At 47.2% G+C, this 23,280-nt stretch overlaps 1 protein-coding gene across 2 annotated transcripts in view; it reads right to left on the bottom strand.

Annotated features, from left to right (window-relative positions):
• Positions 1–23,280, bottom strand: part of LOC119966421 (zinc transporter ZIP12-like) — a 152,785-nt gene that overhangs the window by 37,718 nt on the left and 91,787 nt on the right. For both annotated transcript variants that reach the window (XM_038798047.1, XM_038798046.1), the window contains 2 exons: positions 20,290–20,448; positions 14,248–14,435 (listed from right to left, as the gene is read on the bottom strand). In XM_038798047.1, the coding sequence (XP_038653975.1) occupies positions 14,248–14,435; positions 20,290–20,448 (347 nt within the window). The remainder of the gene's footprint in view (positions 1–14,247; positions 14,436–20,289; positions 20,449–23,280) is intronic.

Here is a 23,280-nt window from a genome sequence, read left to right as displayed (position 1 = left end):
CGTCTGTGAGAGGCCTCGTCAGCCAAGCCGGAGAGGCCTCGTCAGGGTGTTATTTAATACTGGTCCACACGAACATGGAACACTCATAACGGCATCTGGGGGTGTCTCTCAGGCCATTGGAGAACCCGGGTAGTGCAGGGCAGGGTGTTACCCTGGCATTCCCCTGGTACCTGACCACTTTGGCACTGCCACCATGGCACCCTGGCAGTGCCACATGGGCAGGCTGTCAGTGGCACCCTGGCAGTGCCACATGGGCAGGCTGTCAGTGGCACCCTGGCAGTGCCACGCAGACACCATGGTACTTCCAGGGTTCTAGGATGGCAGTACCAGGGTGACCAGGTGCCAATGGAAGTTCCTTGTCACTCGGGAGGCGGGGGGTAAGGGAGGAGGTCTACAAGTGGCCTCCCAAGGTTGGGGTATGTAGGTGCTCAATAAAATGGGGAATGCCTGAAGGGGGTGAGTGGCGGGGGGGGGGGGGGGGGGGGGGGGTGAAAGAGATCGGGGCAGTCAGTAAAAATGGTGCCATGATCTGCAGACAGCCTTTTCTGCTGGAGCTTGCCTGCAGGAAATCACTCTGTGCAGCACTGGCGGAGAGAAACACTCAGAGGCCAAAATAAAAGCAAAGTGCTGTTGAAAAGCGAGGTGTTTCGGGGCACTGGAGCAGTTGAGAAACACCCCACTAAATGTTCCTGAAACTGAACATAGATATTTTTCGGGGAATCACACTAATTGCAAACAGGTGCAGTCCCAGCACAGATCCCTGTGGAACCCCACTGGTTACACGTCACCAGCCTTAAAAATAACTGCTTGTCCCCACTTGCTGTTTCCTGCCCATTAGCTAATTCTCCATCCTTGACAACATACTGGACGGGATTCTCTGATTCTGGGGCTAAGTGTTGACGCCATCATAAACGCCGGAGCGTTTTACGGCAGCGTCATCTGGCCCCTAGGATCAGCGATCCTGTGCTGCACAGGGGACCAGCACGCCACTGGAGAGCCTCACGATGCTCCAGCTGCCGATCCGGGCATCAGAACGGGCGCTGCGGGTCCGCACATGCGTGCTACAGTTGGCGCGAGTTCGAGCATGCGCACTACAGCCGGTGTGAATTTACGCATGCGCGCTATGGCCAGCGCAAGTTCGCGCATGAGGTGGGTTGCCTTCTCCATACCAGCCCTGACGCAACATGTCGGAGAGCTACAGGGGCCCGGCACGGAGGAACATAGGCCCCCACCAGGATAAGTCTGCCCGCCGATCGGTACGCTCCGATCACGGGCCAGGTCACCATAGAGGCCTCCCCCCCCCCCTCACTCCCCCCCACGGGGTCGGATGCCCCCCCACCACACACCCACCAGGCCACCCCCCTCTCCGCAACATGAACAGCGAGGTCCCGCCGGGTAGGACCATACGAGAACGGCGCCAGAGGGACACGGTCTAACTCGGCGGGCACTCGACCAATCACGCGCGGAGAATCGCTGGGGGAGCTGCGTAGAGCGGCCCCTGACCAGCGCCGTGCCGACACCAATGGCACCGATTCTCCAGTGACCGGAGAATTGGCGACCCGGCGCGGGGTTGGAGAATCCCGCCCACTACCTTCAACACCTTGGGCTCTTATCTTACGACTTAACCTTTTGTGAGGTACCACCACAGACCCAATTCGTGTGCAAACTGCGGTCAAACAGGACGGTGTCATCGCACCAATGCTCTTCTCCATCTTCCTCACAGCAAAACCCAACCACGTCACTCTGAGCTAACCTATCAGACAAGCAGGAAACTATCCGACCCCCAACGCCTCGAGGCCAGAAGCAAGACCACCCCAACTTCTGTCATTGAGCTGCAATATGCAGACGATGCCTGTGTGTGTGCACACTCAGAGGCCGAGCTACAAAACATCGTTGATGCATTCACTGAGACACATGAGAGAAGGGCCTCAGACTAAATATCTGGAAAACAAAAGGTTCTCGACCAGCCCGCACCTGCCACACAAAACTGCCCCCAACTATCAAGATCGACTCTGAGTTCTTGGACAACTTGGATCATTTCCCATACCTCGGTGAAACTCCTCTCGGTGCGAGCAGACATTGATGACGTAATCCAACATCGACTCCAAAGCACCAGTGCAGTCTTCGGATGCTCGAGGAGCAGAGTAGTCAAAGACCAAGATCTCAAATCCAGCACCAAGCTCATGGTTTACAGAGCAGCCATGGTCCCCGCCCTCCTGCGTGCATCAGGAGCTGGACAATGCACAGCAGACACCTCAAACCCTTGAGAGATATCACAAATATTGCCTCCACAAAGGTCTGCAAATCCACTGGTTGGATAGACGTACAAACATGAGCATCCTCTCCCAGACCAATACCCCAGTATCGAGGCATTGGCCATACTCGCCCAGCTGCGATGGGCGGGCCACATTGTCCGCAAGCCCGACATAAGACTCCCAAAACAAGTGTTCAACTCCGAGCTCCGCAATGGCAATCGTCTTAGAATGCACAAACTGGTGAAAAAGCATCCTCAAAGGCACCAATAACCTGGAGTGTCATAGGGTGGAGCACATGGAGGTCAAACGTAAATCATAATCAAGGAGAGCGCAGAATCCATATCGTCCCACCCACCCACCTCATCAGCACCACCTGCCAACCCTGTGGCAGAGTTTGCGGGTCCAGGATCGACATATTCAGTCACCGCAGAACCCACCTCCCTGGTGTGGAAGTAAGTTGCCCTTGACTCTGAGGGACAGCCCAAGAGAGAGGGAAGAAAGCTTGATTTGATTATGATTTTCAAAATGTGCTGTTACTACTTCCTTAATAATTGATTCCAGCATTTTTCCAACAATAGATAAGTTAACTGGCCTATGTGTATCTGCATTTTGTCTCCCTTTCTTTTTGAACAGCGGCAATACATTAACATGTTTCCAATTATCTGGTACTTCTCAAGAATCCAAGGACCTTTGGAAAATTACAACAAATGCATCCACCATCTCTGTAGCTACTTCTTTTAGAATCCTTGGATGCAGTCCATCAGTGCCAGGGCATGTATCGGCCTTTAGCCCCATTAGTTTGTCTAGTACTACTTCTCTAGTGATGGTGATGGTATTTAATTGCTCCCCCATATTCTTTAGTATTAATCAGATGTTCAAAGTATCTTCCACCATAAAGACTGAAGCAAAATATGTCTTCAACTCATCTGCCATTTCCTTGTTCCCCATAACTATCTCCCCAGATACATTTTCTAAGGGGCCTATGTTCACTTTGACCCCTCTCTTCCCTTTTATATATTTAAATAAGCTCTTATTGTCAACTTTTATGTTCCGCACGAGTTTGCCCTCGTAGTTTATTTTCTCGCTCTTTATTATCTTTTTGGTTCTCCTTTGCTGGATTCTGAATTTATCCCAGTCTTCAGGGCTATCACTAACTTTTATCTCCTCATATGCTTTTTCTTTCAACTTAATATTCTCTTTAACTTCCTTGGTTAGCCACGTTTAGTTTATCCTTCTTGGAATCTTTCCTCCTTACTGGGATATATTTTTGCTGAGAGTCATGAATTATCTCCTTAAATGTCTGCCATTGTTTGTTTATTGTCTTCCAGTGAATCTATCTGCCAGTCCACTTTAGCTAACTCCCCCTCATTTCATTGTTATTCCCTTTATTTAAATTAAACAGTTGTTTCCAACCCAAGTTTCTCACTCGCAAACTGAATAATAAATTCATAACGTCATGATCACTACTTCCAAGGGGATCTTTAACTCTGAGGTCATTTATTAAATCTGAACATTACATATTACTAGATCCAAGATAGCCTGTTCCCTGGTTAGCTCCATGACATATTGCTCGGGGAAACTATCCCTACTGTACTTATTAATTAATTGCTGTATCTATCCTTTCCAACTTGATCAACCCAATCAACATGAAGATTAAAGTCACCATATCATGGTGGCCTGCTGCATCATGCACAACACCATGAATCAGCAGGGCTACATGCTGGAGGGAAAAGAACAGCAGGCCTTGTCAGATGAGGAGGATAAATACAGTGCCCAGAATAAGCCACGCGAGGACCCAGAGTAGGTTCAACAGGCCACGGAAATGGGAGGGGGGGGGGGGGGGGGGCTTCTAGCTGGTGGCATATGTGGGCAAGGTGCCTGGCCAAAGAGGGCAGAGCATGTGTTGGGGATTCCTGGATGGTGAGTTCTGAGGGACATTATGGTAGGTGGCGTATTACTGGCATATAAGGGCAAATGTCAGGTGCCTAGGACGGGATTGATGCCAATGTCACACAGGTGGTTACTCACCTGAGGTCTCGAAGGAGGTCATTCATCTTCCTCTTGTATTGCTTACCGGTCCTCATAGTCAGGCTGCCAGCACTCATTCAATCTGCCACCTCATCCCAGGCTTTATTCAGAACAGCTGGCTGTTGTCTCCGCCCCACACTGAGTCAGAGGGTGTCTCTCCACTCCTTAACGGTGTCCAACATCCTGTGGATGTCCACATCAAGGAAGCGTGATGCAGGTTCATGGCTGGACTGAGAGTCTGGGGTGAGTGAAGCACTTAAAAGACCCAGCTAGGGCAGCACGGTGGCCTAGTGGTTAGCACAACTGCCTCACGGCGCTGAGGTCCCAGGTTCGATCCCGGCTCTGGGTCACTGTCCGTGTGGAGTTTGCACATTCTCCCCATGCCTGCGTGGGTTTCGCCCCCACAACCCTAAAATGTGCAGAGTAGGTGGATTGGCTACGCTAAATTGCCCCTTAATTGGAAAAAATAATTGGGTAATCTAAATTTATTAAAAAAAAAGACCCAGCTTGTCAGCCTCTCAATGGGATTTTCGAGCCCAGCAAATCACACGCCTGGGGAATCGGGACTCGCCAGGATGCACGTGGGCAGCATGCTGGCTCATTTGCATAGATGGAATCATGCCTCCCCGGTGCTCATGTAGGCAGCATGAAAATGTTCCAATTCTCTGCTGGCAGCAAGACGTTGTAAACGCCGTCGCGTTTCCTGAGCAACAGGATCAGCAATTCTGGATGCTACAGGGGGCCAGCATGGCACTGGAGCAACCCACGCTGCTCCAGCTGCCGATCCCGGCGTGAACTGAATGCCGCGGAGTCTGCGCATGCGCAGTAGCACCGGCGCCAACGTGCACATGAGCAGCGGCACCGGCGCCAACGCGCGCATGCACAGTGGCTCCCTTCTCCGCGCCGGCCCCGACGCAACATGGCGTGGCGTTACAGGGGCCGGCGGAAGAAAGGAGGCCCCCAGCCCGAGAGGCCGGCCCGCTGATCGCTGGGCCCCGATCGTGGGCAGGCCAAAACAGAGGCCCCCCCCCCCCCCCCCAGGGTCGGACGAGGACCCTTCCACGCCGAGGAATCGGTGGGGGGGCCGCTACCGGCACCGCGCCGATCATCCCGGCGCCAAGGGCACCGATTCTCCGCTCTGCAGAGAATCGTGTTAGGGCGGCGTGACGCGATCCACGCCAGTCACGGTGATTCTCCGGCCCACCCCCGGGCTGAGAGAATCCCGCCCCAAGACTCTGGAAAGGAGGATCCTGCCCATGGTTTTTCCACGATACATCGGCACAGTTCCACATTTGTGTTATTCGAAAATTGGGTCTGTTATATCAACAAAGTACTACTCTAACAGAAAGATTTGCATTTGTATAGCATCTTTCACAACCTTAGGGCATCCCAAAGCACTTTCCAACCAATGGGGGAGGTTTGAAATGTCAATGCCGATGTATATGAAGTCACCATCAGAGAAATATCGGGCTAATTGTGTGATAAATGGGATGTAAAGTTAGTTATAAACATATATCATTGGTGTTTACATATTGTGTGATCATAGTGACAGGACTAAAACTAAAATGCAGCAAATATGTCACTCTGTAAGTGATTTCTATGACCCACTTAAAACAACCTGTATTGAGAGATCCAAAAACCTTCATCTTGTATTTTGCTTTGATAGTGCGACTAAGATGAGAAGCTAATGTGGGAAAACTGCAACCTCCACTTTATCATTCAGTGGAATATTGTGATCAGCACGCTGTGGCCTGCAATACTGTATCTATGAAAATTCTCATTCCAAATGTTCTCATTTTCATTTGGGGAATTGTTTTCATCATGGTCTTTTTGCAAACAGTTAATTGAAACATGGCTTTGTAGCAAATCACCAGTCTGACTTAATTTTCCGGGACCATGCTATGCAACTTAATAGACCGTTCATGAATTAAAAATGTTTGGAAATGTTACTTATGGTTGTCAAAGTTTATGTTACTGAAATACTGTACCGATATGTCTAAAAATACAAATAGCTGTTTGTGGCCTTAATAAGCACATCGCCTAAATACTTAAAGCTGGAAGTTAGATTTAGGTCTTTCAGATCAATTGCCTAGCAATGTAATTGCACGACAAAGGACTTATTGTGCAATATTTTGTATGGTGTGATTCTTTGCTTGATTAAACTTAATGAAGTAAAATAATAAAACTGGCCTTGTTTTATTTTCTGGAAATCACATATCCCATGTAAACTGGCTTTCAGCTTAATGGGTCACAAAATATAACAATTTGCTACCGGATTTACGAGGGGCATGGACAGGATGGATAGAAAGGAGCTGTTCCCTTTAGTTGAAGGGTCAATAACGAGGGTGCATAATTTTAAGGTGAAAGGGAGGAGGTTTAGAGGGGATTTGAGGAAAAATAAGTTCACCAAGAGGGTGGTAGGAATCTGGTATGCACTGCCTGCACAGGTTGAGGCAGGAAATCTCACAATCTCTAAAAAATACTTGGATGAGCACTTGAAATGTCATAACATTCAAGGCTGTGGGCCACATGTTGGGAAGTGGGATTAGTGTAGATTAGAGTAGTTTTTCTTTGGTCGGTGCAGGCTTGACGGGCCGAAGGGCCTCTTCTGTACTAGATGATTCTCCGATGCTAAACATGTTCTAATTTCACATTTACCTTGATTAAAAGCATTTTTTAATGTTAGCGGAAAAAATTGCAATATGTATTAAAGAATTGATATAATTAATAATAAAGATGTTCCAGGTTTATAGCAGCTCATGACAAGGGGAAAACCAGTAGGCAAGGGGTTAAAATGTTGAACCTTAAAGTAAAATCACCTGCACTCCGGGATAATTGAATCATCCTACAGGGCATTAGAATAAGAATGGGGACCCATGTCACAGAAACCATGGCTCCAGCCTGTCTGTAGGAGATCCATTGTCCAGCCCAGGGCAGGGAATAAAAACGCATTAACACCCCATCAAGGTGTTCAGGTTAAGGGGAATATTTTGAACAGGTCTCGGGAAATTGTAAAGATGCATTGTATTAGTAAATCGTTTTCTCATTAAGGGGCCCAGAAAATGCCTACTGATCACTTTGTATTGTTTGGAATCAATCGATGACGTCAATGCCTGCTTGTAACTCTGAAAGAACTTTACATATATATGCATGTAACCCTGAATATGATCAGAGTAGACTTTTGCGAGCTAAGAGTAGCAGCAGAATTTTTCTCTCCTGTGTGCACACAGCAATTTTGAATAAACGCAACTTTTACAACTCCACACGGTCGAGAAAAGACTGAGTATTCTTTCCCACCAACATTTACCACTTCAAGGAAACTGCTGAAAGTAAAAGTTTGCAGCTGAGAAATTTGGCTCATTAGCATCTACGTTAAATCAGGCAGGGAGACCAGTTGCATTTTACACCCGTACCCTCTCCGCAAAATAAAAAACAACAAAATTCTGAGGTGGAGGATCGAACTCTCCACCTCCACTCTCCACAATTACGATATCAAATATCGACCCGGGAAGCTCAACGAGCCTCCGGATGCCCTATCCCGCGGGACATGCGCCAGCGCGCAGATCGACCGATTAAAAGTCATCCACAATGACCTCTGCCACCCGGGGGTCACCCGGCTCGCCCACTACATCAGGGCCCGAAACCTGCCTTTCTCTAACGAGGAGGTAAAAGCGATCACCAGGGACTGCCCGATCTGTGCAGAGTGCAAACCGCACTTCTATAGACCAGACAGGGCCCACCTGGTCAAGGCTTCTAGGCCCTTTGAACGCCTCGCGATTGATTTCAAAGGGCCACTCCCCTCAACCAACAAGAACGTTTACTTCTTAAACGTCGTAGACGAGTTCTCCCGTTTCCCATTCGCTATCCCGTGCCCCAACATGACCTCACACACAGTCATTAGGGCCCTGCATAGCATCTTCACCCCGTTTGGTTTCCCCAGCTACGTACACAGCGACCGGAGTTCGTCCTTCATGAGCGACAAGCTGCGTCAGTACCTGCTCGACAAGGGCATTGCCTCGAGCAGGACTACCAGCTACAACCCCAGGGGGAACGGACAGGTGGAAAGGGAGAACGCGACGGTCTGGAAGGCCGTCCTACTGACCCTCCGGTCCAGAAAGCTCCAAGTCTCCCAGTGGCAGGAAGTCCTCCCAGACGCGCTCCATGCTATTAGGTCCCTTTTGTGTACGGCGACCAACCAGACCCCTCACGAGAGGCTCTTCATTTTTTCTAGGGGCACTACCACGGGGGTCTCACTTCCGGCATGGTTGAGGACGCCGGACCCCGTACTTCTGAGGAAACACGTCAGGGCACACAAAACCGACCCCCTTGTTGAAAAGGTGCGCCTGCTCCACTGCAACCCCCAGTACGCATTCGTTGAGTTCCCTGACGGCCGTCAGGACACAGTATCCCTCCGGGATCTGGCACCCGCCGGATCCAGCGCCCCCTCTACCCCCACAGAAGGACCTCTCACCCTACACCCCATGCTGCCGCCCTCTTGCGCTCCCGAACCCACGAGCTCACTCCACCAGTTCTACGCCCCCACGCCGGCGAGCCCCCAGCACCCCCAGTCCCCAGTCGAACCAGGAGAGTATGAAGCTCGAATACAAACCTCCCTGGAGTCCGCCATCATACCCCAGCACACAACACCCATCCAGCCACTGCAAGAGGCTGCAACCCCGGTGCTCCGCAGATCACAGCAGACAATTCGACCACCAGACAGACTGACTTTATAGACCACCACCCCCGCCGGACTTGATTTTTTTGCAGAAGTTGAATGTGGTGAATGTAATATATAGATGTATATATGTCAATTCACACTCTCGTTGTAAGCGCAGTAGCGCCATCCTACCACTAGGGGGAGTAGCGCTGGGAGCACTCAGGAACTTGTACTGGGCTCCACCCTTGGCTCCGCCCACGACTCCTCCCTCTAGTGCAGCTGTATAAATACCCTTGTCCAGAGTCAGCCTGAGTTCACTACGAGTTCATCGACGGGTAAGAGGCTGGCTCTGAAGTAAGTCGATTAAAGCCTGGATTCATATCGGAAACACGTGTCTGGTGAATTTTTTTTTTTTTTTTTTTATAAATTTAGATTACCCAATTATTTTTTCCAATTAAGGGGCAATTTAGCGTGGCCAATCCACCTACCCTGCACATTTTTGGGTTGTGGGGGCGAAACCCACGCAGACACGGGGAGAATGTGCAAACTCCACACGGACAGTGACCCAGAGCCGGGATCGAACCTGGGACCTCAGCGCCGTGAGGCGGTTGTGCTAACCACTAGGCCACCGTGCTGCCCTTCGTGTCTGGTGAATTGATGGTTCCATCAAGAATGCCTATCGTTACTTTGCAAATACAGAATGTCAACTCTGCCCTCTCCAAGGACAGGAAGGGATTCCACTCCTTTGATGTCCAGCTGATGTGTGGTCATAGGTACAGGTCAATGCCTGGTATCCTGGCAGAAGCCATGATATCTTAATTCTGTGCCAGTCTGCTGTGCCAGTACCATCTGAGCCACCAAGGCAAACAGAAGGGTGGCAACCAGATGACAGGGCCTATTCTATGTTGACATGGCTGATAACGCCAGTGTGCAACCCACACCGATGTGGGTAGCATGAATACAATGAGAACCATGCTATCACACAAAATGTACTTGTCAGAGCATTGAAATACTGTAATAATGCTTCCACTGTATAGACTACTCTAGAAGAGCCCTGAAATATTCAACAGAATGGGTGTAAAACTCAATTATCTATTGCATATCCTCACTATCATGAGAGGACTGTCCATTCCACCAGCTGTACAGGAGCCACGGCCTGGGCTGACTGGCTGTCAGGTAACAACAAGTGCAAGAGCACTAGCAGAGTGTAAGTGTTGGGAGAATTAATGCAGCTTCTCTGAGAGAAGACAGCAGCTTAATTCTCATGGAGCCACTGCCACTCCCCCCAGGGTGGTTCCGCAGCAATCTTCACAGTCTTTTGCAAGAGAGATTACTGTGACAACCTGCACGCCTGTTACAATGCACACTGGTATCGACAGCCTTATTAACAGCAGCCTGAGTTTACATGACAGCAAGCAAACTTTGCATGACAACAGACTGAGCTTGCACTGTGGCACCTGGATATTGGTGTTTGCTGCTTGTGCTGCAGTGAACATAAAGACGTAAGAACTTATGCAATAAGAGCAGGAGCAGACCATGCCCCTTGAGGCTGTTTCTCCATTCAACACAATGATAACTGATCCTCAGCCTCCACACCACTTTCCTACCCACTCCCCAATGGAAACTGAGACATTGGCCAGCAGCCACTGGAGCATGGGTCCACAAACGTGCAAGTGCAGTTGGTTTCTACTCCTACACTGGAAAGCATGGGCTCCAAGCTCTGTGTAAAGTCATGTCCCAGGTTGGTGCTGAACTGCTGCAAGATCCTTGATATTGAAAGCAGGCTTTCTAGCAGGCCTGACAATGCTCCAAACATTTTGAAAGCAGGCTTTCTAGCAGGCCTGACAATGCACCAAATATTTCTTGCATATAGCCTTCATCTATAGTCTGGCCCAGCAAAGTCTTCACCCGAGTCTTGAGCAATGAAACTTGTGTGATCTCATCCTTCGGTGAACGACACCTTGTTCTCTGGCCTGATTACAGGCCTATTTGAGCCCAGTGGCTCACCATGTGCAAATATTGGTTTCATGCGATCCTCTAAATGATGGGCAGTGTCAGTATCTGTGCTGCTGGCTGTGAGTGTGGAATTGACTGGTGGTTCTGTGCCTGCAGCATCATTTTCGCCTTGTTCCTCAGGCTACACCCCTTGGCTATCTGAAAGAAAAAAAGGCACATGGGTAAATTTGTGCTGTGGAGAGTGGGTGAAAGCAAGAAATACATACATCTATGATCTGCAATTTATAAAGCAAGTTTGGGGTGGGCTGGTGGTGTAGGGGAATGAAATGTGTTAACGAACATTAAATATAAGAATACCATCACCTTTGATGATTTGAGGTTTGTCCCAGCCACAGCCTCAGTAATGGTCATCCCCATAAAGGATCATCTCCTCCATGGTGGTCAGGCATCATTGTCCCCACTCCAGTTAACTCCAACTACATCCACTTGTCCTCAATCTCGTCCTGCAGGAGAGAGGAAGTGTGGCACTAAGTTTGTGCAATCTCTCTGGCTGATGTGGTTGTCACAGATGAATAGCTGGCAGTGTGTGTGCAATTTGTGATGAGGAGGTGTGAGGGTTATTACATGTATGAGGTGAAATGTATGCGTGGTATGAGGTTTCATTGATAGCGGTTGTTAGTAGTGAGTGATGAGGGAGAGTGTGCTGATCTAAGCTGGTGCTTTGGCAGTATTTGGCATTTGTGGATGCTTCACTGACCTTGTCCACTTGTGAGAGGTAATTGATCTTCCTGTGAACACAGCATTTTGGTCCTTGGGGCTTGATTCCTGGCATTAACCACCATGATTATTTGCTCCCTTGTTTTCGGAGTGCAGATTTAGAAGGTCTCCTTCCTCCCTGTGGATAAAGAACGTCTCTCCTTCTATCCACCTCACACCAAAAACTCCTCCAGTACAGCATCTAAAATCCTTTGAGCCCATTCCCTTCTCTTTTGTGCGATTCCTCACTCTTCCCAGCTCAAATTCACTTCACCATTACTCCCAGCCGCTGCTTCAACCACAACGTACCTACATTTTAAGAGGTGCAGACGAGCTTTAAGCAGCGCAACCTAGCTTCAAATGGTGTTAACCACTCACAGTATTGCTCCCTGCTGATGTATCCGGCCAATGAACAGCATGTCAGAGATGGCTGGATGTCGAGATCATTCAATTACGCACAAAGTTGACATGCTGCCTGTATTACAGGAGGAAGGTACTCGCACATCATCATCCCCACACTTATTTTCAGGAAATATTTAAAATAGCCAGCTATTTTTATACATTGTCATAATACACATCCATGTATATGATGGAGTGCAGACAGGCAATGGTTGACACACAAGATGACCAGTAAGCACACAGAACACAGCAGCCAATCACCAGACAGGACACAACCACTATAAAGCCAGGGGGCACCAGTTTTCCCACTCTTTCAAGATCCAGCCTCTGATGCAGTCAGAGCTCGTGAGCAGCAGGCAGGGCAAACACCATATGGTAGTCAGTTAGTCTGGTCAGGCTAGCCTCAGGTCTCCAGTCAAGTCAGCATAGTGTCAACTCACAGTTAAGCATGTAATATAGTTAGATGTTAAATAAAATCGTGTTGCATCTCATCAAGTGTTGGAAGCCTGTCTCTCTCTACACTGCATCAAACGCAGTCCACATAGACCCAGCTTACCCAACACATCATACTTCACAGAAGATCATTCAAAACAGGTAATTAAAATGGGTTTTCTGCGAGGGAGTGTGGATAAGTAACCTGTGTCAGTGTTTACAAACAACAGTGTGCAATGATTCTATAGGATCCTGTCACTGTAATGGTGAATAACCCTTGTGTTTGTACACAGAGAATTATCTTGCTTAGTTGCAAAGTAGGAATAATCATGATATAAATAATAATTTTTATTTGTGTCACAAGTAGGTTTACATTAACACTGCAATGAAGATACTGTGAAAAGCCCCTAGTTGCCACACTCTGGCGCCTGTTAGGGTACACAGAGGGAGAATTCAGAATGTCCAAATTGCCTAACAGCACGTCTTTCGGGAATTGTGGGAGGAAACTCAAGCAGCCGGAGGAGACCCATGCAAACATGGGGAGAATGGGCAGTCCCCGCACAGACAGTGACCCATTCTGGGAATCGAACCCAGGTCATTGGCATTGTGAAGCAACAGTGCTGACCACTGGTCCCGCTATCACCCAGCTCCTCTTGCCGCACAGGACCTGGTCACTAGAGTTTCCTCATTTATCCTCACTTTCCCCAAGTCTTCACCTCAGCAACCGTGAAGTGGTGGTCTATTGATATTGTCACTGGAATGATAATCCAGGGACCCAGGAAATGTTCTGGGATCCTGGGTTCGAATCCCACTACTGCAGGTGTAGGAATTTAAACTCAATAAAATACCTGGAATTGAAAATCTAATGATGACCATTAAACCATTGTCAATTGTTGTAAAACAATCTGGTTCACTAGTGTCCTTTAGGGAAGGAAATTTGCCATCCTTACCTGGTCTGGCCTACATGTGACTCCAGAACCACAGCAATGTGGTTGACTCTTAATTGCCGCCCCAAGGGCAATTAGGGATGGGCAATAAATACTGGCACAGCCTGCGATGCCCATGTCTCTTGAAAGAATAAATAAAAAAACTGTCCCACCCAGTATTTCACGTTTAGTCTCTGAAGATGGAAGTTCCAGGCTCTCTCTTCAGTTGGTGTATCTGTGTACCTATTGGGATTGATTCCATCCCAGACCAGCATAGTTTGACATTAAGGTAACAGCAGTGGAAATAGCAGAACCAACTCTCCGGAATCCCTCATGTCTATCAACTATTCTTTCCTCATTTAAAAGCCTCATCCAAATTCATCTTTACAAGCAAGCTTTTGGTCACTGCAACCATTCTCTCCTTCTGTAACTAGTTTAGTTTAAACACAACATAAAGGTACAGGGTGGGATTCTCCAAGCCCCGCGCCAGGCCGGAGAATCGGCGCAGCCGCACCATGCCAACCCGATGCCGACACGCGATTCTCCGAGGAGCGGAGAATGGGCACCATTTGAGACGGCGCGTTTGACGCGGCGCTGGTCGCGGGCCGCTATCCGCGGCTGGGCCGCCGATTCTCCGGCCTTGACGGGGGCCAGAATCGGTAGTGCCCGCACGCGTTTCACGCCGTCGTGAAATGCGACGGCGTTCACGATGGTGCGGACGCTCTGCCTCCATTTCGGAGAATCCCGCCCACAATTTACTGAACAGTGTGCTGAAATACTATTCAATTCTGGAGGTTTCAATAAAGTTGGTAATAGATACTAAACATTTTTAACTCACCATTTCTACCAAAGAAAGGTAAAGGAACATCCCTGCTGTCACAGTGAAAATCCATTGCTGAACACTGTGATCAGCCGATAGAGAGAGACCAATGTAGAGTCCAATAAAAGCAGTTAGTGCACTCAATAAGTTCATCAGCATGGCAAGCTTTATGGATAAACCAGAGTTCAGAAGTACAGCAAAGTCCCCTGTATGAAGACAAAAAGTGTTATTATTGAAAAATTCTGGAAGTATTGTGCACCGAACAGCTCGCCAAGAAATTCTGATGTTTGGTGAGATGCAAAGTTATTTAAGGTGGCGGGGTGGGCGGACGGGGTAGGGGATAGTGCAGTAAGGGAGAGGAAGTTGGAATATGAGCCTTAGAGAGGTGCAGGGTCTGCACTCCAGCTAAGCTCTAGACATGCAAAGGATGGATGTTAAGTCAAGATGATTGTACTCAGTCCCAGATTTTGTCAGTTTCACTCATGGATCAACTAATCTAACTTGAACTTGAACCATCAGTTGCGGAAAGCTCATGTTGGAATATTAAAGGCCAATTGCTGCCCTTCATCTTGTTGAGTAGAGAATAAGAATTTTACTTTGGATTCCTCTTTTGTGATCGTCATTTCCTGTCCTACATTTTGGAGAATTCTAACTTCATTTGGAAGTCACCCTTGAGAGTGGGGCATTTCCTTAAAATATCCTGTTAAGCTGCAATATGAATCCCTTTTGTGATACATATGTAAGAGAACCAAGAGCAAAGTTCGACCAAGCCAGGCTTCTAATGGAGCACTTAGGAAGAACCAAGTTGTATAGTGCAGAAAATATTTTCCAACTATTTCTAAGGAGTTATGTACAAGGAGGCCGAGTGCATTCAGAAGTTCTGCAAGAGCATTGTTCCATCTAAAGGGACATCATCAAGTTTCCCCAATAAATAGGCCATTGCTTGTCGCCCAGAGAGCCAGTGCTGTCTTTCACTCCCTGGCACTGGTTCAGTCCAAGGTTTGCTGTCCGTAATACATTGCGACACCTACATGAGGTGAATCTTGCAGAATATGTGGCACCTAACAGCTGGGACTCTGGGGCTCCCCAGTTCAGAAGTGGCCTTAGGACCTGTTGGTGCCTCTTCCTCCATGGAAGCTCTGGTGGCAGCACATTTTACATTGGATATCAGATACTGGGACCAGGTTACTTTCTTTCAGGATGTTCCAGACTAATAGCTGCCAACAGATCAGCGAGGCAGCCAATTACTAAACTCACAGGTCAAGAGCCTAATGGGAGAAATGGCCAGAGGTGACTTGCTCTTTCTCAAGACAGCAGCAAATAATAGGCATCCATCTTTCACCCTTGGATCCGCGGGGATGGACTGCCTCGGCTGTAATTTCAGAGATGAATCTAGCAGTAGCTTGCTCCAAGGATCATCTTGCCATAAGGAGGAGCAGCATGACCCCATTTTCACCACAGGAGCAGCCAACCACCTCTTGTTATATTGGCCCTTAGATTGCACTTAGGAAAGTCACTGGAACAGAAGAAAGAGGAGGTGAAAGTGACCAACATCAGGAGCACGATATGGTAGGATGGCAATTTTTGTATCCTGTATTTGTTTATCCATTTACTTCAAGCCTGGTATAAAACGTGATGCCAATTTATTATCATCCCATTTGTAGTACTTGCAATGAACTATTTTACCGCCAAGGATTTTGAAAACTAGGGAAAGCATGATATTAGAAAATATAGTCTGATTCATGGTTGTTTTTGAGTTCCCTGTATTGAAGTAGAACATGCACTTCATTGTCCAATATGTATGGAGATTATACTCATATCGGCAAGGATTTTATTCTAATGCTGATGTTTTGAAAGATTATAACCATGGAGGTCAGATGAAGTATGACGTGTCTAGTAATCGATTGAAGGACCTGTCATTTATTTGAAAGTGTGAGTGAAGCACCTATGACAATATGGATTGGACAAAGCAAATTGGTAAAATAGCTTGACAGTTGAGTTCATGGAATGCCCTCAGACAGTTTATTAGAACAACATTTTGAGGGGCAGCACGCGGCACAGTAGTTAGCACTGCTTCCCATGGCGCTGAGGTCCCAGGTTCGATCCCGGCCCTGGGTCACTGTCCATGTGAAGTTTGCACATTTTCCTCGTGTCTGCGTGTGTTTCACCCCCACAACCCAAAGATGTGTAGGGTAGGTGGATTGGCCATGCTAAATTGCCCCTTAATTGGGAAAAAAAATTGGGTACTCTAAATTTATATTAAAAAAAGAAGAAAGAAAAGAACAACATCTTGAAGAATCATCAATGGAACCAGTTATTTTGGACCGCTTAGCGATTCATGGATAGTCTGACATCAGCATTAGGGGAAATGCTAGAATTTATTATTAAGGACATGGTAACTGGGCACTTGGAAAATCAAAATAAAATTATAAATGTGTCAACACAGTTATATAAAAGGGAAATTATATTTGACTAATCTGTCAGAGTTTCTTGATGATGGAACTAGCCGGGAGTTTTATAGGTATAGATACTAAACAGCCGAGGCTCAATACTGATCAGTGCAGTGACTGAATGGTTTCAGCCTGCATCCCAAAAATCACCCATTTATTCCTACTCTGTTTTCAGTCCGTTTACTTATCCTCAATCCATATTCGCCCCAATTCCATGAACCCTAATTTTGTATAATAACCTGCTGTATGGCATCTTATGCTCTTTAAAGAACAATGAAGAACAAAGAACAGTGCAGCACAGGTACAGGCCCTTCGGCCCTAAAAGCCTGTGCCGATAATGATGTCTGTCTAAACAAAAACCTTCTGCACTTCGGGGGTCTGTACCCCTCTATTCCTATCCTATTCATGTATTTGTTAAAACGCCCCTTAAACGCCCCTCAAATGATATGTTGAGCCTTCATTGCAAAATAATTAGTCTATAAGAGTTAGTCGGTCTTGATGAAATGATTTAGGTCTTTGGTGATGTCATACCTAGAATACGATGTACAGCGTTCTAGTCCTCTTCTGCAAGGATGGATTTATTTGCCTTAGAGGGGGTGCAACAAAGGTTCATCAGATGAGTAGAATGGGCCTGTTAATCTCTTCAGTTTAAAAGTATGAGAGGTGGCCTCACTGAACCATTTAAAATTTGTTTGACAGGGTAGATGCTGGGAGTTTGTTTTTTTACTTGTTGAGAAATCTAGAACTGGAAGCCATAGCCTCAAGATAAAAGATCAGTCACTTAGGACTGTGATAAGGAGCAATTTCTTCTCTCAGACGGTCGTGAGCCTTTAGAACTGCTCATGGTCAGTTGGTGAGTATATTCAACGCTGAGATCAGTAGATTTGGCACAAAGGGAATCAGTCAATAAGGAGATCATCAGGAAAAGTGGAAACTCTGCAGTGATCTTTTTGAATGATGTTGTCAACAGTATAGCCATAAGGCATGCTTCTATTCCTATTTTGTATGTCTTATGGCAAGAGAAACACTGGTTGCATAATGTGTTAAACAGATGCATTGATCAGTGAAGTTTGGATGACCTTTACAGATATGATTGAGGATTCACTCAAGTGAAGCTTCTGTTCTCCATGCTGTTCAGCTTCCAAAAAAGCTAGAGCCATGTCCCAAGGAATCTTTATGTCCATGTCCCTGTGAATGGTAAAGATCGGCAAAGCACAGCGAGCTACTATTTTGTAGGGCACCCAAGATTCAGCATATTGCAGTCTTTCCTGATCTTAGGCAGTAAGTTTTTAACGATTTGGATGAGGGAGTTGAAGGGTGGGTCAGTAAATTTGCAGATGATACGAAGATTAGTGGAGTTGTGGATAGTGAGGAGGGCTGTTGTCGGCTGCAAAGAGACATAGATAGGATGCAGAGCTGGGCTGGGAAGTGGCAGATGGAGTTTAACCCTGACAAGTGTGAGTTTGTCCATTTTGGAAGGACAAATATGAATGCAGAATACAGGGTTAACGGTAGGGTTATTGGCAATGTAGAGGAGCAGAGAGATCTTGGGGTCCATGTTCATCGATCTTTGAAAGTTGCCACTCAAGTGGATAGAGCTGTGAAGAAGGCCTATGGTGTGCTTGTGTTCATTAGCAGAGGGATTGAATTTAAGAGCTGTGAGGTGATGATGCAGCTGTACAAAACTTTGGTAAGGCCACATTTGGAGTACTGTGTGCTGTTCTGGTCACCTCATTTTAGGAAGGATGTGGAAGCTTTGGAAAAGGTGCAAAGGAGATTTACCAGGATGTTGCCTGGAATGGAGAGTAGGTCTTACGAGGAAAGGTTGAGGGTGCTAGGCCTTTTCTCATTAGAACGGAGAAGGATAAGGGGCAAATTGATAGAGGTTTATAAGATGATCAGGGGAATAGATAGAGTAGACAGTCAGAGACCTTTTCCCTGGGTGGAACAAACCATTACAAGGGGACATAAATTTAAGGTAAATGGTGGAAGATATAGGGGGGGGATGTCAGAGGTAGGTTCTTTACCCAGAGAGTAGTGGGGGCATGGAATGCACTGCCTGTGGAAGTAGCTGAATTGGAAACGTTAGGGATCATCAAGCGGCTATTGGATAGGTACATGGATTATGGTAGAATAATGGAGTGCAGATTAATTTGTTCTTAAGGGCAGCACGGTAGCAGCACGGTAACAGCTCCAGGGTCCCAGGTTTGATTCCGGCTTGGGTCACTGTCTGTGTGGAGTCTGCACATCCTCCCCGTGTGTGCGTGGGTTTCCTCCGGGTACTCCGGTTTCCTCCCACAGTCCAAAGATGTGCAGGTTGGGTGGATTGGCCATGATAAATTGCCCTTAGTGTCCAAAATTCTATGATCTATGATTAACCTAGGACAAACGTTAGGCACAACCTCGTGGGCCGAAGGGCTTATTCCGTGCTGTATTTCTCTATCTATCTAAAAGCAGACCTTCAAAACATCAATCAGGATCTCAATGAACATTTAGGTGGAGACATGTGTCTCATTGTGGTGTGGCTCTGATACTGTTCTTGCAAATCCTAAAGGCGTTCTTATTCAAAGCTACCTGTTCAGTTAACTAGTTACCCCGAAGTGTTCCAAAGAGGACAAAATTGCTGAGGATGAACGCATCATCGCAAGTTCTAACAAATCCGGAATTCATGAAGAACTCTTTGCATCTCTTTAACATTGGGCATACATAAGAATGTTAAATGAGTTAATAGTAGGAACCCAGTGGCTGCAGAAAGACAATTAGCGGAAAATGAGGGGCGGCATGTGACACATTGGTAAGCACTGGGACTGTGGCGTTGAAGACCCGGGTTCGAATCCAGGCCCTGGGTCACCGTCCGTGTGGAGTTTGCACATTCTCCCCGTGTCTGCGCGGGTTTCACCCCCACAACCCAAAGATGTGCTGGTTTGATGGATTGACCACACTAAACTGCCCGTTAATTGGAAAAGAAAAATAATTGCCTCCTCTAAATTTTTTTTTTTAAATTACTGGAAAACGAATAGAAGTTATAGGATCTGGCAATCCCAAAACCATCTCTCCTTATAATTTTTAATAATAACTCCCAGCAGCATTGCCGACTGAGCAAATGGGACATGAGACTGGATCATGTTTCAAAATATAACACAGCTGTTGTGGGGCAAGAAACTCAGTGGAGCAGGCCCCATTCCAAAATGTTAGTAAGCTAATTTAAAGGCAGAAACTTGGTGAAAAAATTGTGACTAAGTTCAGTGCTTTCAATTTTTACTACTTCAGAGACGTGACAATGCAAGTCTCACAATTATCATGATGTGGAGATGCCGGCCTTGGACTGGGGTGAGCGCAGTAAGAAGTCTTACAACACCAGGTTAAAGTCCAACAGGTTTGTTTCAAACACTAGCTTTCAGAGCACAGCTCCTTCCTCAGGTGAAAGCTCGTGTTTGAAACAAACCTGTTGGACTTTAACCTGGTGTTGTAAGACTTCTTACTGAGCTCACAGTTATCAGTCATTTCTATTCCGACATATGCATCAAAATTAATCACCATGTTTTGGGGGACTACATTTGAGAGAAATAATTTTAAGATATGGAAACAGAACAGTTAACTAAGAACTCACCCATTTCATGGGGAATTTCATGAAACAAAATAGCAATCGTGGTGGTGATACCAGTTTCGACAGATGATGAGAAAGCTGCGCCTATGGCTAGGCCATCAGCAAAATTGTGCAAGCTGTCACCCACCACAATCATGATGGCCAACAGGTTAAATGCTCCCTCTGCAAAGAATAAATGTTTCTTCATATTAGAAAAAGTAGCTGGAATTCACCCACTATTCATTCTGATTTTAAAGGCAGAAAATGTTAGAAATACTCAAGTCAGGCAGCATCTGAGGAGGGGAAATAGTTAATGTTCCAGGTACATGACCTATCATCTGAACTGGGAAAATGTTAGAGCAAGGGATGGACAAGAACAAACAAAGGTCTGTGACAGGGTGGAAGAGAGGAGAGATTGAATGAGAGAAGAGGTAGTAGTTCAGGATCAAAGGGAATGGTGTTAGGGCACAAAAGAAACAAAGGAACTAATAAAAATGTCTGGAGCAGGTATTGCTTCCAATACCTGGAATTTTGTTTCCTCTTCCTCGCATGTTTCAATTTTTCTCTTTCGAACAGCCCCACAACTGCTCTTGGCAGATCTTTTGAATCTTTGTTTCTTTCCTTTGACCCTGAGTCACCTGCCATTCAAGCACTCCAATCTTTCACCCACAGACTTTCCTTTTGTCCTTATCCCACCCAACTTCTTCAAAACCTGTAACATCTCTAACTTTTTCCAGTTCTTATCCAAGGTCATCGACCTGAAACGTTAACTCCACAGACACAGTCTGACCTAAGTATTTCAAGCATTTTCTGTCATTTCTAGAACCCACAGTGTTCTTTTTGATTCATTCTGACATGTCTTTTTCTGAAATAGTCAAAAACAATACTTCTGATGAGTTCAATGTACTTGCACTAATAAGACATTTTAAGTTAAATACGATGTAGGTTGGAAACTTTAACAATAAAGTCCTGTTTACATGTTTCTCATCCACATGCTCTAATATTGTAAAAAAGCTTTGATGCCATTGATAAAATATTGAGCAAACAAATTTGAAATGAACATTTTAAGACATTTGTTATTAATATCACAGTGTGAATTCAACACAAAGAATTATTAACACATACACTAAATCACACCTGTACCTTTCCAAACGTGAGAAGATCATGAATTTGTTAAGTGCCCTGGAACAAGTGGCCAGAATTCTCCGTTCTCGAGCCTAAGGGCACGATTCCCAGGCCTCGTTACGCTCTCGCTCGAGTGAAACGAGGCTGGCGAATAGCAGGAGAGGCCGAAAGCGAGAACCGCACCAGGTGCCAAATAGTTTGCGATGCAACCAGCCCACTCCCATAGTCCATTGCGTGGCAAGAAACCAATTATCACCACTTAAGCCCTGTTTCCATACAATTAACAGGAGTCACCCCATGTCCAACGGCCTCCCATCATTCAACACCCTCCCCAGCAGGTGGTCACACTGGCACTGAGTAGTACTCCTGGTGGAAGGGCTTCTGTGGGGAGCCAAGGAGGTGAGTAGCCATCTTTGCTCTTAGGCAAAGAGTCCCGGAGTGCTGGGCTTGCCGCCCCAGTGCCCGGCAGCACATAGGGGACCCTCGGCTGGGTGGGGAACTGTCTGCAGGGGTGGGCCGCCATGGGAAGGTGCGAGAGGATGTGGGGAGGGGGGGGGGGAGGCGCTGGAATGGCAGCTGCGCGCGGCACCACCATGCAAACCCTTGGATCACGTGTACCCATTCCGGGGGCAACCCTTGTCCCTGCCCATCTTCCCCAACAACCACCCATAACCCTCACCAACTGTCGAAGCCTCTGGTCGTTCGGCTGAAGGCTATTGCTAATAGGAAATTGGCAATCGTGGTTAATAATAATAACCTTTTATCGTCTCAAGTATGAAGTTATTGTGAAAAGCCCCTAGTCGCCACATTCCGGCGCCTGTTTGGGTAAGGTGGTACGGGAATTGAGCCCGCACTGCTGGCTTTGTTCTGCATCACAAACCAGCTGCCTAGCCCTCTGAGCTAAACCAGCCCGAAGAACACCTCACACACCCAAGTGTATTCCGTTAGGTGGGCATGTGGGAATCATTGCCTCGTATCCCAACCAGGTCACGGATGCCCAGTTTCCCCGGGCAGAAAACTACATCAACACTGACATGGACCAAGCCTGACAAGATGCCCGGGCAGCAGGATTCTCCACATCGCCGGATGCTCCAGTGGTGGATAGAATGCACGCATGTCATCTTGCCATCTGGGATTGCAGTACGTTAACAGAAAGGGTTTTTCCTCCCTGAATATACAGCACGTATTCAAGCTTCTCAGGAAATGTGCACGACAGCTGCATCCTGGGGTCGTCAGTTATCCACGACCTCTTCGAGGACCACCCCAGGATGGGCGGCTGGCTCTTGGGGATAAGGGGTACCCACTGAGGATCTGGCTAATGACGCCAGATGGAGGCTGGAGACTGAAGTGGAGATCTGATACAATTAAGTCCTTGCAGCCACCCAGACTGTCATTGAGCGGTGCATCAGACTCCTCAAAATGCATCTCCGATGCCTCAACTACTCCGCTGGTGCCCTGCAGCTCACCGCCTGGAGGGTCGCCCGCTTTGTGGTGGTCTGCTGTGTCCACCACAACCTGGCACAGCAGCGGAGCAGCGTGCTGGTGGTGGTGGAGGATGAGGAACGTGTGGCTACCTCCGAGGAGGAAGATGAGGATGCTGAGGCAGTGCAAGACCAGCAAGGGCTGGTGGACTCTCCCAGGGGGAACCAGAGGTCCAGCCGAAGGCTACAGGACTGGCATCAGCGGCAAGGGAGCCCTCAAACTCACCTGCTTCACATAGAACATAGAAAAATACAGCACAAAACAGGCCCTTCGGCCCATGATGTTGTGCCGAACTTTTGTCCTAGATTAAGAACAAATCTACACCCCATCATTCTACCGTAATCCAATAGCCGCTTGAAGGTCCCTAATTTTTCTGACTCAACTACTTCCACAGGCAGTGCATTCCAT

The sequence above is a fragment of the Scyliorhinus canicula genome, chromosome 5, assembly GCF_902713615.1.
Source record: "Scyliorhinus canicula chromosome 5, sScyCan1.1, whole genome shotgun sequence".
NCBI lineage: Eukaryota > Metazoa > Chordata > Chondrichthyes > Carcharhiniformes > Scyliorhinidae > Scyliorhinus > Scyliorhinus canicula.
Note: the sequence above shows the minus strand (reverse complement) of the source record. Positions and strands in the feature narration are given on the sequence as shown.